Below are 16,826 nucleotides of genomic sequence, written 5' to 3'. Positions count from 1 at the left end.
TCTCTCTCTCTCAAAAATAAACATTAAATAATAAATAAATAAATAAACAAACAAATAAATAAATAAATAAAATGCTTTCTTACTGTTTTAATGGGTGTTTTCTTTCCTTTAAAAAATTTTTTTTTTACCTTTTGAGAGAGAGAGAGAGAGAGAGAGAGAGAGCGCGCACAATGAGGGGAAAGGCAAAGGGAGAGACTCTTAAGGGGGCTCGATCTCATGACTGTGAAATCATGACCTGAGCCGAAATCAAGAGTTGGATGCTTAACCTACTGGGCCACCCAGGCACCCCTAAATGAGTGTTTTCTTAAACTCATGCTTTCTTTAAATGCATATAAATAAGAATATCAGAGGTGCCTGGGTGGTTTGGTCAGTTAAGTGATCAACTGTTGATTTTAGCTCAGATCATGATCTCAGGGTTTGTGAGTTTGAGCCCTGTGTGGGGCTCTGTGCTAATAGCATGAAAGCCTGCTTGGGATTTTCTCTCTGTCCCTCCCCTGCTCACACACTCTCTCTCTCTCTCTCTCTCTCTCAAATAAATAAAAAATCATTTTAAAAAAGAATATCAATCTTTAATTATATATCAAGGCTATTAGAAAAGTTCGGAAAATAACTACAGCATTTCCAACACTTAATTCCTAAGGCCCTTAGTAGTAAATCTATGAATACTACTATGGACCTTAACAGCATCTAAAGCCAGCAATAAAAATGTTACAAACAAGTCACTGGCAGGACCTCATAAGGATCTGGCACTTTTATTTTGAGGTTTTGTCCTCTCTCTATTTAGCCAACAATCAATAAAGTATTGTTCTACCTTCAACAATATTGATGTAATATATGCTACATATGAATTTTATGTAACATTCCAAAAATGAACTTAAAATAGTATTAGTTCACACATGGAAAAAATAGCAAATATTATATTATCTCTCATGTAAAGTTGAACACCACTAGGATATTAGCTTAGGCTTTCTCTCCAAAGGTAGAATTTATACATGGGTTCTCAAGGAGAATGTGCTTTTACAGATATGGACAGGAAAAGAAACATTGTAAGCATAAATCAAAAATGTTAACATGCTCCCCCCCCAAAAAAAAGTTAACATGCCCTCATAATCAAATATATATCGTAACAAGTCTTGAGACCCTGCAAAAATATATCATCAAATCTATGTTTTAATCTGTTCAATTCTGAAGCTCTTGAATAAAGAACTTTTTATACTGCTTACTATGTGCAAAGCACTTTGCAAGGAATGAACTTTTAATCCAATGTGACCTCTAATGTTTCCTTCTATTGATGCCACAGAGAGTTACCTGGCTTAACAGATACCAGGATTACACAGGATGTATACTTTCTGACCAACACTGAAGCAAAGATGTCAAATTTGGCAATGAGACATCCCCAGTATCCATAACCTAAACATTGATTAATAAATGTTCATTCAGCAAAAAGAAGGTGTCAACACATCAATATATTACATACAGTGGAAAAACTTAGAACTCAGGAGGTATTTGTTAATCATTTCCAGGTGGAAGAAAAACAATGGTTTAAAAAAAATTCTGAAGATTTTATGGAAGCCAATATTTCAGAGAGACAAAGTAGTGGCACTAAATTTGAAGCATCTTATTTGGCAATCCTCTGCCCATTGCCAAACCAGTATAATTTGGGGGTAAAGAGTCTAGAAGTCGCTATTCTATTTTCTTCCCTTGGTTATCCAAATTTGTGTGCGTGTGTGTCTGAACACATAAACTAAATGTGTACTCTGAAGAGTTTTGTAAAGTAAAGGTAAATTGTAAGAAGCTATCATTTTGCAAACTATTTGGATTGGACTACCAGGATTATTATGCATTTCAACTATTTAACAAGTGAGGCACAAAGAGAGCAGTACTAAGCAGTGTTTTTGCAGTACGAAGAGACCCAGGCTTTTATCAGGCAGAACCAACTGAATTTATCTGGTCCAATGGAAACAACTAACTAATACCAGGAAAATGATACTGTATTAATACAACCTCTGAATGAATTTGGCTTGGGAATTAGGATAAAGCTAAAAAACCCAAGCCATTCAGCCACAATGAATGATTCAGGCATTGGAATATGGTTCAAAAATTCACAGTGGGGGCAATCACCTTACCCGTCTCATGTCAGGATCACTTGTGTTGACCACTTTGGGCAGAAGCACAAATATCAATAATGGAAGAACCATCATCATAACCTATGGAAGAAAAAAAGAAATCCAGAAAATGTTTTTCCCCTTTAACAGCAGAATAAAATCTGCATTTAACAACCCATGATGAAATTAAAAATTCATATGTTATATATAGAATAAACCTAGCAGCACCACCTCAAATCTACTCATTCAGCCTGTTTGATACAGGTGCTAATCAATGTCTGACTGCTGTAGAGAAGAGCCTTATCTATGTGGATTTGGAATTTATAGACACCTCGCTTAATATTTGTGCTTACAGTTTTGTTTTTTGTTTTTTTTAATTTTTTTTAACATTTATTTTTGAGACAGAGAGAGACAGAGCATGAATGGGGGAGGGACAGAGAGCGAGGGAGACACAGAATCGGAAGCAGGCTCCAGGCTCTGAGCCATCAGCCCAGAGCCTGACGCGGGGCTCGAACTCACAGACTGCGAGATCGTGACCTGAGCTGAAGTCGGACGCTTAACCGACTGAGCCACCCAGGCGCCCCTGTGCTTACAGTTTTAACACAAACCGTTTGCAAACGTAACTATCTATTCACTTTCTTCAATCTGCAGTCTGGCATTGGGAATAGCGACCCTGATGGCCAGCTGGTCTCTTTCCAGATGACTTTATGGTTCTTGAAGAAAATATTATATTGCCCCTTTAATGTACATTCTCTCGAGACTGCAATATAGTACTAGGTGACTAGTTTTGAAAAATGACCTAGAAGCTTTAGCACTGTATATGTTTCCGTGAATTTCAGAAATGAGAACATGGAATCTATTTCTCAATAAACTTTGGAACCTCATTGCTGGTTTCTCCTATCCACTCTACCTTCCTGCTTCTTTACTCTTGATAGCAGACTCTAGGTACTATTTATTCCTCTCAAAAAATGTACAGTCCCCAAATATTCCTGTTTGTGATCTAAATAGCCATCAGCAAGGACTATGATCACCACTTAGACAATTACAAGATAATAATTCAACTTCCAGAAGCAGGAAAAAAAAGTCAATTTGTTTCTAAAGAATGTATTCTATTAGTGATTTATTATTAATGGATACCATAACATCATTTTCATACCAGGGATTTAAATTACCACAGAAAAAATTCTCTGTTTACCACACATGTGAAAAAAGGAGAAAGACCCTCACTCAAGCCATCAATAGTAGCTGATTAATAAATGATGGCACATTCATCAGTGGACTTACATGCAGGTATGAAGGATGAGACTGCTAACTCCATGGGACTTACCACATACTCTTATTCCATTTAAATTTTAAAACATTTCATCATAGATAAGTATTTATCCCGTTTCTGTTGCACATTTCAATATCAAATCTATTGTGCAATTCTCACCATATTCTTTTCATTAGTATTCCTAAAGCTACTATTTTTATGAAATCAATAAACTTCACAATTATCCTTTCATCTAACAATCTGACCTCAGCTTTCTTTCTCAGAGGGGCTAGAAATTTTCAAATTCCTAGATTCAAATTAGAGATTTGTAAAGATGTTTAACTGTAGCCTAATACATACCATTGGGTTCATCAGAAAGTCTGTCCAGCCCCACGATTCCCTTTTAATAAAGTAAGAAGGTGGGCCTGAAGATTTCATTTGGAGAGGATAGGGAAGTCTGACCACTTCTGATGTTTTGATGTAATTCACATATCTTGCTCTGATGAAGCAACATGAAAAAAGCATCAGTAATTTTATCAAAAACATTACTAGTTAAAAGAACTGCTTATATTAACAATGCCTTATAATTACCTTTAAAATTACCATTTTTCTAAAATGCTTTGGCATCTAAACTTTTGATCTTAAAAATTGGATTAAAGTAGCTTTATCTGTATTTCTAAAATATTTAGCAAAATGTAGAGAGAGAGACTTAGTTTCTAGCTGTAACTCTTGTTACTACCTAGTCCTGTGGGGCTAGACAAGTTCTTCTCTGGATATATCAAAAGCTCTTTTAGAATTGTTCTAACTCTAAAGCTCTTTGATTATATTTAATAATAAATTAATTTTGTTATAAATATATAAAAATGTTGTGTTTTATTTCTTTGGCTGTCTGAGATATGCATTAATGAGCACACCCAATTTTTAAGTCTAAAATTTTGCAGAAAAAAATTATGATTTAAGAAAGTCCTGGGGTGCCTGGGTGGCGCAGTCGGTTAAGCGTCCGACTTCAGCCAGGTCATGATCTCACGGTCCGTGAGTTCGAGCCCCGCGTCAGGCTCTGGGCTGATGGCTCGGAGCCTGGAGCCTGTTTCCGATTCTGTGTCTCCCTCTCTCTCTGCCCCTCCCCTGTTCATGCTCTGTCTCTCTCTGACCCAAAAATAAATAAACGTTGAAAAAAAAAATTTAAAAAAAAAAAAGAAAGTCCTGCAACAGTACCATAGGTAACACTACATTTTCACCAGAGATGTCACTAATTTTAATCAAAACTCTCAACATGTTCATACATGTTCCAGGCTACTTTTTGAAAACTGCCTCCTCTTTTCTCTCTCATTTCCTCCCAGAACTTCTATTTGACACCAGTTAGAACTTTTTCTTTCTTTCTTTTATTAAATTTTTGGCAGAGCACAAGCAGGGGAGGGGAGGGGGGAGACCAGATCCAAAGCCAGCTCTGAGCTGACAGGCTGACAGCCTGACAGCAGCAAGCCCGATGTGGAGCTCAAACCCACGAACCGCGAGTTCATGACCTGAGCCAAAGTCGGACACTCAACTGAGCCACCTAGGTGCCTCTAGACCTTTTCATTTTTGACTCTGCATCTTGTTAAATTCTTTCACAGTGCCCATTCCTTTATGTGTACTGTTTTCTGGGTAAGTTTTTTCCTATCTGTCTTCCAGTTCACCAAACCTCTGTTCAGTTGTTTAACATATGCATTGAATTTTGTATTCCAAAGCCTGTATTTATTGTAGAAGTTCTATTTTACTCTTTTTCAAATATCAATGGTCTGTTTTTGTAGTATCTTACTCTTACAACAATAGATCTTTTATTTGTTTAGGCATTTTAAATATACTTTAAACTATTTCATAGTCCATATCCAATAATCCTGTTATATAAGGTTCTTATATATCTAATTCATCTGCTGACTCAATGTACATTGTTTTCTTGGGTATTTGATAACTTTATTTATGTGTGGGCGTGAATAGAGAATATCTCCCTGCAGAGAGTTTATGCATTTGTCTTCACCAGGAGTTCAGGATTATGACCAGGGATGATCTTGTTAATTGCACAGCTTGAAAGTTTCTGGATCATGCAGGAAGTAATAAGTTCACACCCCAAATTTCAGTGAGGGAGGACTGTGACTATCAAATTTCAGGAGAGATTTTCCCCTTCAAAAGGCCAGGGCTAGATTGGGAGACTAGTGGATTTTAATGCCAAGAGTCAAAGGGGGAATCGAGTCTTAGATCTAATTCTCGCCCAAAGCAAGCCTAAGGCTTACCTCTTACCTACATACTGCTAATAAAATCTAAGCATTTTGGTTAGAATATCAAAACCCCCAGGTAGGAAAGTGGTTTATGGTTTGTCCCCCAGGGATTTCCCTTGCTCTTCTGGGAGCTATATATTTAAAAGGAAATGTCTGTCATGTTACCATGCATGCTTACAAAATATTGGTCAAGAATATGAGGATTTTATATGAATCCCATCTGCTCTCTATTTTGTTCCACCCCCAATTATTAAAATGATAAGAGCCTCATTTTTTTTACCTATGCTTCAGGCATCCAATCATCAGGAATGGAACTGAGAATATGAATCCCACTGCTGCAACCAGTCCTTAAATGCTAAAGCAGGAAGTACTCTTTACCCAAAGCAAAAAGCAAAAAACTTTATATACAGAAAAATATTTCTATTTGCTTAAACTACTTAATGCAAAATTCAGAGCAAAAGTAAATAAAAATTATAGGTGTTAACAGACAACTACCCCCTTTTAACAACCCTCATTACCTCCAGTACTGTTTTCAATATTAAAAAAAAAAACTTAAATATGTATATAAGTATAGTGCAATCAACACACCCACCCAACTCCAAGCTTCCAATTCTAAAATATATAAAAAGTCATAAGTCCTTTAAAGTTTAAATTTAACATTAGAATTTTACCTATATATTTCCTTAAAAATCTTTATGCCTTTAAGACATGAGAAATTTGATACCTAATAAGGTTCATCTACTCTGAAACAATTCATTTATTCTATCAAAAAATATTTATAAACATATTTACAAGACATTACCTTCAATTCAAGCTTCACCCTTGCTCTAAATAGCCAAGAGCAAGAAATACGATTAGAATTTGGACAAACTAGACTATTCTAAGACAACAATTTAACTTCAAATAGGGGGGAAAGTAATTTGTTTTTAAAGAATGTATTCTTAGTGGCATCATAATATTAGTTTCATGATAATGTCAAGAATTTAAATTACTACCAAATAATCATCTCTGTTCACCACACATGTTAAAAGAGGAGAAAGAAAACCCTACCTGTCCATTAATGGGCATTAGCATCAATGGACTAATATTCAGCTGATATAAAGGATGAGACAGTTCTATGTGTGGCTCACTCTATGTGAACTATACCATATTTACATATACTTTTCAAACTTTCAATGTCCAAAAAAACCCAAAAAAGGCAAAGAAACAAGAAAACATTTTAGGCATAAACATTAATGCCAATGTAAATATTATGGTACTAACTGAACATATCTCTATCAGATCAGCTCAACTTGGAGTCTCTACAAATCAACCTAAATATTTTTGGAACATATACCAAAAAGGTCAGTCATAAAACAGAGTTCCTCGAACCCCAAAATTATTTTTGCCTTTGTGAGACCTGTGCTTTATTACTGCAACAGAGTTATTTTGTGATAATTCAAAGAGACATAACCACTCAAAATTCTTTCATATTTGCCATCATACCTCAATAAAGCTAGAAAAAAACAGCAAATAAATAAAATTGTTTCATATATTTCCTGGTCATTAGGCCAAAGAGACAACTACTGGCATGGGACAATAAAAAAAAAAATAAACCAATAAACTGGAGTTACAACACAAGGAATCTGAACACTGTGGACATCTATACAACGGATTCCAACTGCAAATGGATTTGTGGCATTCCACACACAGCCTGAATTTGTCCAGCATTCTTTTCTCCTCAAATTCAAAGCATGTGTTCATCTACTTAGAAATTCTGAAATTTTTTCCTAGTCTGCCAGCCTCTGATACTGCCCTTTCTTCTCTTCTTATCATGATCCTCACGTAGATATAAACTTACAATATAATCAGTTTTCTCAAACAAAACCAAATTTCCACTGCACACTAAATATTTCAGAAAGAACTGTAGAAATTTCTAGATCAATACAACTATTACATAGGTATTAAGGGTATTATGAAAATATCCCAATGAGAAACAGGGGACGATTAATATTTCTAATTTAGAAAAGTTAAATTATTTCCCACTTTAGGAATCCCATTTCAATTACAACTTCTATAGGGCTTTTGCTCTCATAGTAGGTAATCTTGCCTTTTCTCTATATACTCATATAAAGGAGCTTTAAAATAAATTTTAAAGCAAAGAAGGAGGAAGTTCAACTTTATACTATTATCAATGCACAGATTAAAACGATATAAGGAGGGCACCTGGGTGGCTCGGTCGTTAAGTATCTGACTTCATTCAGCTCAGGTCACGATCTCATAGTTCGTGAGTTTGAGTCCCAATCAGGTGAACCTGCTTCAGGTGAACACCAGCCCCGCTTTGGGTAAAAGCCGCTTTTCTCTCTCTCTCTCCCCCACCCCTCTCCCTGCCCCTCATGGGATTCTCTCTCTCTCTCTCTCTCTCTCTGCCTCTTGCTCACTTGCATCCTCTCTCTCAAAACACACACACACATACATCAATATAAGGATATTTTAGGGGGAACAGAGTGAGAAAAATTTTTAAATTAAAAACAATATAAGGATATTTTAATTGTTTTAAGGAATACCTGTAGTTTAAATGAGAAAACTTTTCAATCCTAACTATAAAATCCAAAAGGAATATAGGAGGTATTCAGTAGTCTATCCTTTAGTAAAAACTACATCAGGTACCCTTACCTCATTTTTCCTTTTGAAGTGATATCCACTCGGACAGGATCAAACCTGTAAGCTGGAGATATAACTTCTACTACATAAGATCCAGAAGGTATATCATGAACCACAAAACTCCCATCTGTCCTAGAAAAATGAAAATCGTATTTAGACACTTTGGATCAATAGCCTGCATTCTTCTTTTAAATCATGTTAACTCCTAAATCAACTCCCCCCAAAATGACATTCAGAGCAATCAGCAAAAGAAAAAACAAACAAACAAAACCCCACAAAAAACTGGCAAGAATTGTCCCTACACTTCAGCTTCCATAATCACACTGCCAGGCTTCTGAAAATAGCCCAGAGCACTCCACAGGAGCAGAGAATCCTGACATAGAAAATACTTCTAATTCCTTCTATGAGACAGTGATATAACAGGAACACAGTTCCAATTCTGAAGCCATATCTTCATTCAAGGGAAATTACCACTTTACATTATTACTACAGTATTAGGGTTCCCATTTTGCAATACCCTGCAACAACTTCTTAATTAAAAAAAAAAATGGCTGGCACAAAAACAGATACTCAGATCAAAGGAACAGAATAGAAAACCCAGAAATGGACCCACAAACTAATCTTTGACAAACCAGGAAACAATAGCCAATGGAATAAAGACAGTCTCTTCCAGCAACTGGTGTTGGGAAAACTGGACACAGACATGCAGAAAATGAACGTGGACCACTTTCTTACAGCACACACAAAAATAAATTCAAAATGGATGAAAGACCTAAATGTAACACAGGAAGCCATCAAAATCCTTGAGGAGAAAGCAGGCAAAAATCTCTTTGACCTCAGCCGCAGCAACTTTACTCAACACGTCTCCAGAGGCAAGGGAAACAAAAGCAAAAATGAACTACTGGGACCTCATCAAAATAAAAAAGCTTCTGCACAACGAAGGAAACTATCTGCAAAACTAAAAGGCAACTGACGGAATAGAAGGTATTTTCAAATGACACATCAGATGAAGGGTTAGTATCCAAAATCTATAAAGAACTTATCAAACTCAACACCCAAAACCCAAATAATCCAGTGAAGAAATGGGCAAAAGACATGTATAGACACTTCTCCAAAGAAGACATCCAGATGGCCAACCGACACACGAAAAAATGTTCAACATCACTCATCATCAGGGAAATAGAAATCAAAACCACAATGAGATACCACCTCACACCTGTCAGAATGGCTAACATTAACAACTCAGGCAACAACAGATGTTGGTGAGGATGCAGAGAAAGAGGATCTCTTTTGCATTGCTGGTGGGAATGCAAGCTGGTGCAGCCACTCTGGAAAACAGTATGGAGGTTCCTCAAAAAATTAAAATAGAACTACCCTACGACCCAGCAATTGCACTACTAGGTATTTACCCAAGGGATACATGTGTGCTGTTTTGAAGGGGCACATGCACCCCAATGTTTACAGCAGCACTATCAACAATAGTCAAAGTATGGAAAGAGCCCAAATGTCCATTGATAGATGAATGGACAAAGAAGATGTGGTATATATATATACATACACAATGGAGTATTACTCAACAATCAAAAAGAATGAAGGGGCGCCTGGGTGGCGCAGTCGGTTAAGCGTCCGACTTCAGCCAGGTCACGATCTCGCGGTCCGTGAGTTCGAGCCCCGCGTCGGGCTCTGGGCTGATGGCTCAGGGCCTGGAGCCTGTTTCCGATTCTGTGTCTCCCTCTCTCTCTGCCCCTCCCCCGTTCATGCTCTGTCTCTCTCTGTCCCAAAAATAAAAAAAATAAAAATAAAAAAAGAATGAAAACTTGCTATCTGCAACTACGTGGATGGAACTAGAGGGTATTATGCTAAGCGAAATTAGCCAGTCAGAGAAAGATAAATATCATAGGACTTCATTCATATGAGAAATTTAAGATATAAAACAGATGAACATAAGGGAAAGAAGCAAAAACAATACAAAAACAGGGAGGGGGACAAAACATAAAAGACTCTTAAATATGGAGAACAGAGAGTTACTGGAGGGGTTGTGGGAGGCGGGGTGGGCTAAATGGGTAAGGGGCATTAAGGAATCTACTCCTGAAATCACTGTTGCACTATATGCTAACTTGGACGTATATTAAACAATAAATTAATTGACTTTTAAAAATAAATGGCTTTTTTTCTAGTTTTTGTTTGCATTTTGTTGTCTTTCTTTCTAAAAAATGGGGTATTAAGTACCACTTGTTCCACTTGTTACAAATAGCTCCCATCTACTTTGGTTACTTTAGTTTGGATATATAAAAGTCTAACGTGTTTATGTAGTTAAAATCACCTGCCTTTTCCTTAATGATTTCTTCTAAGTCTTCTAGACTTAGAAAACCATCCCATTAAGAGCTGATAATTTCAGGTTCATAGATCAAAATTAATTTGTTTTGATAATGAAAACTGACATTCTGAGGAAAAAGAAGTTTCTGTTTTAGGAAACAAATGATCCTAAAAGGATTGGCTTTATCAGATAATTCTCAGCATAATATATTAAATAATCCTTCTTAAATCATTAGACTCTCTCAAAGCTAAAGCAGTAATTGATTCTGCAACATGCACAATATTTACTAAAATGTAAGAGGAAAACATATTCCTTGCTACTTCAAAATACAAACTAAACTAAAACAGAATCGAAATAAAGACACCAGCATGCCTGGGTATCTCAGTCGGTTAAGCGTCCAACTCTTGATTTCAGTTCATGTCATGATCTCACAGTTTGTGGGATCAAGCCCCTCGTCGGGCTCTGTGCTGACATTGTGGAGCCTGCTTGGGATTCTCTCTCTTTCTCTCTGCCTCTCCCCCACTCTCTCTCAAATAAATAAACATTAAAAGAAAAAAACGTAAAACATCAAGTTCACTTATTACTAGGCTGGATGTCTTTCATTTGCCCTTTGGACCCACTCTCCACCCTTCTCTTTGCAGACTGGAGGAAGGAAAGAAAGAACATGAGCTTAGTGTATTTTCCCCCAGCTTTCTCCCTGAGAAGCCACCTGTGACTTGTTTTGTCAAGTGACACTGCTCCTCTCAAGGCAGTCCTTTCTTCTACGTCCCAGTAAACTTTACTTCCCCTACATCCTTCAAGCTCAGAGGTGATAATAGCCTTGAGGCTGTAAACTCTAGAGTACTGTACAATCTGGTTTCCCTACACCACGACTATACTGTTTAATCCTTTCATTCGACTTTCCTGGAATTATTCTAATTTGAGTGTATCTTCTGCTTCTTCACAGGACCCTCAGTGAACAAAATTTCAAAGCATTTTTCTAGGTCCAGAAAAAATTAATTAAAGCAATGACTGTGCAATGCAAATAACAGAACTAACTGCCCAAAGGAAAAAGCAAATCTATTTTTCAACCTACAGTAAATATTTTACTTTAGAAAGATAATATACAAATTTTATAATGAAATTTTAAAACTTGGTTTTACAAATGGACTCTGCAATATGTAAGCCTTGTTGGATCCTGATTTAAAGAATACATACAAGCATTTTTCAGATAAATGAACGAGTCATTAGATGAAGTTATAGCATTATTATTTACTTTATTAAATCAATAATAGTATTGTGGGGGTTTTTTCAAGCCCTTATCTTTTAGAGACACATAATTATGTTTTTTCACGTGAAATTATATGATGTTTAGGATCATATTTAAATATTCCAGGGAAAAAAATTAAGTACAGAGGAGACACTAAAAAAAAAAAAAAATGGTAGACTGGGATGGGTACCTAAGTATTCACTAAACTACTGTTTATTTTAGCGTATGTCTGCAATTTTCCATAGTAAAAAGTTCCAAAAAAGTATCGTGCATAATTTTACTATGTCAAAAAACTGAAAACTACCTAAATGACCCCAAAAAGAAGATGTCTAAATAGATTAAAACTCACCTCATCTCCATTAGCCAAGACCAATGCCACCTCCAACAAACATAAAACTGCATGCTAGTTATGCATAACATGTACAAGAAAAATTACCTATCCCTCTTTGGACAAGTTCCCACCATAAGCTCCTCACATTAATTTTACGTTTTCTACATACAAATGGAAGAACATGAAATGGTATCAGAAGCTGCTCACAAAATATTAACTGAAAAAAAAAAAAACAGGTTACAAAGTACTATATATTTTACTATTAAAAACAGGTCATATGATTACAAAAAGATTGCAAAATATACAACAAAATGTTAAGGCTTGCTACTCCTAACTTGTTATGTTTTCTTCAATAACCAGAATATTTATACATATTTTAATTTTTTTTAAGTAGGTTTCATGCCCAGTGTGAAGCCCAATGCCAGGCTTGAACTAAGAAACATGAGATCAAGACCTGAGCTGAGATCAAAGTCCAAGGCTTAACCAACTGAGCCACCCAGGTGCCACAGCATACACATCATTTTAAAATTAAAAAAAAAATTATTGTTTTTAAAGTAATTATATACTGCAGAAAAGAGAAGCCAAATGGTCAATTTAGGCTAGTTTTCCAAGGCTTAAGAGAGTTTTTTCATTAAAACATCATTACTTAGGGCAAACTCCAAAGAATACCAGATTTGCAAAGACAAATAGCATCAAAATACTGATTGTAACCTTGTTGTCATTATCTATTAATCTGGGATTCAAATTCTCATTCAACAGCACCTGGATGATCTGAATATCTGCAAATCAGATTTAGAAGTGTCCACATTTAAGTTGTCTGGGTTTCAAATATCATTTGCTGGTGGACAAACGAAACATTTCCTTTCCTAAATATTTTCTTTCAGTTTGTAGTTTCACCTCCCAAGAAGCGAATGAAAGATACAAAACATCACATCTGTACCTAAACATCTGAAAAGCAGGCTGCTGCAAAACTGGAGTGCTAATAAATTCACCAGGTCCTTTAATATAGGCTGAAATCCTATTCTGCTAATAGCTAGAAAAGACAAGCATATAAGCAAATGTAGAGAAACCCCAGTCTCACATAAATACCAGCAAGTGTAATATTGCAAATCCCTCGATGAATTCAACTGTAAAAAAAAGAACAACAATCCCACCTCCAGGCAAAAAAACGGTGCTTTGATTAGGGACTTCAGGGCCCATTAATTTGAGAAGCGACAACGTTAGCCTCCCAGTCTATGCCATCATAGAAGTCCCTTTGGGCTTTGAGAATTCCCATTTGTTTTTAGCATCTTTCTACACAAATCAAGCTGCCAAAAGACTGAAACGAATGCAAAAAAAAAAAAAAAAAAAAAATAAAAAAGGCCAGATTCCATGGGAGCTAGATGAGATGCAAAGAATTCAGCATGAGACAAATAAGGGGCCCACCTGTCCCCAGTGCCCAAGAGTGGTCGACCCCGTATGTGGCAAAAATGGAATTGAAGAAAACTGACCCCACTGCGCTGGCCCGGGGGCAAGCACCTGCCATCCTCATTTCCGAGGTCCAGGGAGTGGAGTGAGGGGGAAAAGGGGGGGGGGGGGGTCGGGCCGGCCCCCCCCCCCCCGCCAAGGTCTCCCGGCACACACCGCTAACGGCGCCCGCCCCTTCACCCTCCGACAGCGACTTCGTCAGCTCCTGACACCTGGCTCTCCTAGAGGGAATTCCCTTCCGGCTTCCACGCCAACCTCTTTCCCGCTGCCCACAGGATGCTCACTTAAGGAACCCGACGTGCTCTTCTCCGTCTACCAGCACTCGGGCTGCCGAGATCCAATCCTGGGGCTTCACCCCTGGAACAACCGCACGTCCCTCAATCTTGAAGCGATCTCCTATGCCGACCCCAATCCCTCCTGACCCATCGGCCGTAGCCCCAGGCAGCTCCGAGCTCTGGGCATCCCCTGATAGCAAAAGCAGAAGGACGAAAAAGAAGCCCCACAGAATGGCCGCCATGACAGCGGCTCTCAGCGGCCAGACCGGCCCCGGAAGCCTTCCCAGTCTCCCAGTCGTCGCCGCCGCGGCCCGATGTCGTCATCACTGCGCGCCGGGTCTTGGCGCGAGCTGTAGGCTCAAACCCAAGGGAGGGACTCTTGGGCCAATCGCTTTGCGAGGCCGAAATGAGGCAAGGTACTACCGCGAACTCCCCGCGCTCGAGTTTGGAATGCGGTCTGAGGAAAGTGTCAAGTGCCTCGGAAAGGGCCCCCCCCAAAGTGAAAGTGGTGAAGTGTGTTGCTGTGGCAGCCGGCGTCGCGCTGGAGTAAAAGACGTTAAGGCTGAAAGCGACGACGATCTGAAGTAGTGTCTGCAAATGAGGCCCTGGCTCTGGAGAAACAGGCCCAGGAGAGAGCGTTTAAAAAAGTTATAAAAAGGGGCGCCTGGGTGGCTCAGTCAGTTAACCATCCAACTTCGGCTCAGGTCTTGATCTCGCAGTTCCTGAGTTTGAGCCCTGCCTCCGACTCTATGTTGTCAGCTCAGAGGCTGAACATGATTGGACTTCTGTGTCTCCCTCTCTCTCCGCCCCTCCCCTGCTCGCGCTCTCTCTCCGTCAAAACTCAATAAACATTAAAAATATATACATATTAAAAAATATTTTTAAAAAAAGTTCTAAAAAAAAGAAGAAATTCTAGAGATTCCCTAAGACGTGTGAGATGAAGTCTCCCATTTGTATGTTTAAAGGAGATAATGTTTCGGCAGAGAAAATAGCTAGAAAGAGACGTGAACTATTTGCTAAGGGTTGCCTCTGGTGAAAAGGCAAGAGTTGGGGGACCTTTATCAGGTACTACACCCTTCGTTCTGACTTGAATGGCTTTACCGTAAACATAATAGCGTTGGGGGTGAGGGACTGCCAATGTTGATCATGGGGGCTAAGCCGAGATTTCAGAGATCATCCGCTCCAATCTTTTCCATTTTCTTGATGGTACAAAGGGAAGGAACTTGCCCACGGTTTCTCTTGGCCATAAACGTTGCCTTCTCTTACAAATCTCTGTTGAAGATTATCGAAGGGAGTGCATGTTTTTGCCCTGTGAACTCTTCAGACAGCCTCCCAAAGAAAAATAACAAAAATTGGGGAAAGGGATACAAGAGATGAGTACTCTGAGCCCCTGGCAAGGGGTAGAGACGCAGCAGCTGGGGCCAACCATACTCTGTAGTGTCCTGAGCATCAGCAACCGCCAATTGGAGGTACTTTCCTTCTGAATGTAGCCATTTCTTCACATTTGACGGTTGGAAGAAGCAGGGCTACTGTAAAAAGGTTATCCTGTGCTACAACGCTATCCACTACCACGACGCCTCAAAAATACACTAAACTATGAAATAAAATTTCACTTTTCTCAAATGACACAAAAATTACAAATATGCTGAAATAAAAATAGCTTCATCCCCAAATTTTCTGATAATTCACATATTTTTGGTGACCCTGCTTTGTTGGTGTCTTAGACACATGTTCAATTTGATTAATAGGTAATCCGTGTTGGTCTTCATAAATCAAGTAGGAACGAGGGAGTTTCCTTTTTACAGGGAGCAAAGAGTGGAAGAGGACCAGCCGCAAACAGCAACTAAGCTCTCTGCATGCCTTTTCTCTTTTCCCCTACCTTATTGTCACTCTAACACCAAACAATCCAGTGATTTGAACCCCTCAAATGCAAGGCTGATATTTTTACAGCATAGATGAAGTAGAGAAGCCTAAACAATGCTTTCTGGCAGTGTGAAATTCTATGACTTCTGGTGTTTTCCAGGTAGACCACAGGAACTACATAGGTATTCAACTGTATACAAGAGTTATTCATAATGTATCTCTTGGACTGATGCCTAATAAAAGAAACTATACTCACAATGAAATATTTCAAAAAGATTTTGCACTGGACTTGCTCTGTTTGCCCAGCCAGATCCACTTTCTAGCCTCTCCTCTGCTTTGTGCCTTGGAAGGCTGGATCTTGAAGGATTGCAAAAACTTGGTTCCTTTGACCTCTGGGAGCTTCCAGTTGGGTCCGGCCAATAGGAGGTATATGGAGGACACCTTATTATTCAGTTTCCCTTACTTCTGCCCATACTTGCAAGAAACTTTAATGAAGGGATCATTTACAATAACCCCTTCAAGCCTTGCATCTATTTCCTGCCAATATCTTGGCCAATATAGATTTCAGGCAGACCTACTTATCTCAATTATGGAAAATACTGTTAAAGTGAGGTCATCAGTTTATTATCCAGGCCCTTTGCTTTTCTCTCTTCCTTTTTTGTTGCCCGGCTCTTGGCTTCTTCATAGCGTGGCCACAAGGGGGTGAACAAGGATAAGGACAGAGACAAAACTCAAAAATTACACAAAGCGTTTTTATAAATAGGGGATTGTACCAGCAGAGGTTAAGTCTGGGTTTTACAGGTGGTATGTATTATCTTTTTTTAAAAAGTGTTATGTTTCTGATTTTTGGCAATATTTTTGTAATATAAGTGTTTCATCAATATAAATATAAATTACAAAAATATAAACCTATTTTTAAAAATAAAGGGAGAAGCTAGCTAACATTAGTATAAGTATATAATAGAATTTTCTTTGAATTCTTAATGAATAAGCCAAAAAAAACCTGTTGCCATCCTTATCTAGAGTTTTCATAATCACTTAAAGTGGCGTCTTTGATGGTGGTTTTGAT

General features: G+C 38.1%; 1 protein-coding gene and 1 long non-coding RNA gene across 2 annotated transcripts in view; both read right to left on the bottom strand.

Moving 5' to 3' along the window:
* Positions 1 to 14,186, bottom strand: part of EMC7 (ER membrane protein complex subunit 7) — a 17,644-nt gene extending 3,458 nt beyond the window's left edge. The window contains exons 1-4 of the mRNA XM_040492204.1: positions 13,904 to 14,186; positions 8,268 to 8,387; positions 3,718 to 3,856; positions 2,127 to 2,207 (exon numbers count right to left, since the gene is read on the bottom strand). Of these exons, the coding sequence (XP_040348138.1) occupies positions 2,127 to 2,207; positions 3,718 to 3,856; positions 8,268 to 8,387; positions 13,904 to 14,136 (573 nt within the window). The 5' untranslated portion in view covers positions 14,137 to 14,186. The remainder of the gene's footprint in view (positions 1 to 2,126; positions 2,208 to 3,717; positions 3,857 to 8,267; positions 8,388 to 13,903) is intronic.
* Positions 4,942 to 8,000, bottom strand: LOC121041440 (uncharacterized). Its single transcript, XR_005795733.1, has 2 exons — positions 6,415 to 8,000; positions 4,942 to 5,984 (listed from the first exon to the last, which is right to left on the bottom strand). It is a non-coding gene; the product is annotated as an uncharacterized LOC121041440 (long non-coding RNA).
* Positions 14,187 to 16,826: the final 2,640 nt, after the last annotated feature.

Source organism: Herpailurus yagouaroundi, unplaced genomic scaffold, assembly GCF_014898765.1.
Source record: "Herpailurus yagouaroundi ecotype Mexico unplaced genomic scaffold, PumYag 184, whole genome shotgun sequence".
NCBI classification, from domain to species: domain Eukaryota; kingdom Metazoa; phylum Chordata; class Mammalia; order Carnivora; family Felidae; genus Herpailurus; species Herpailurus yagouaroundi.
The sequence above is the reverse complement of the archived record's forward strand: the minus strand, read 5'-3'. Positions and strand labels throughout refer to the sequence as shown.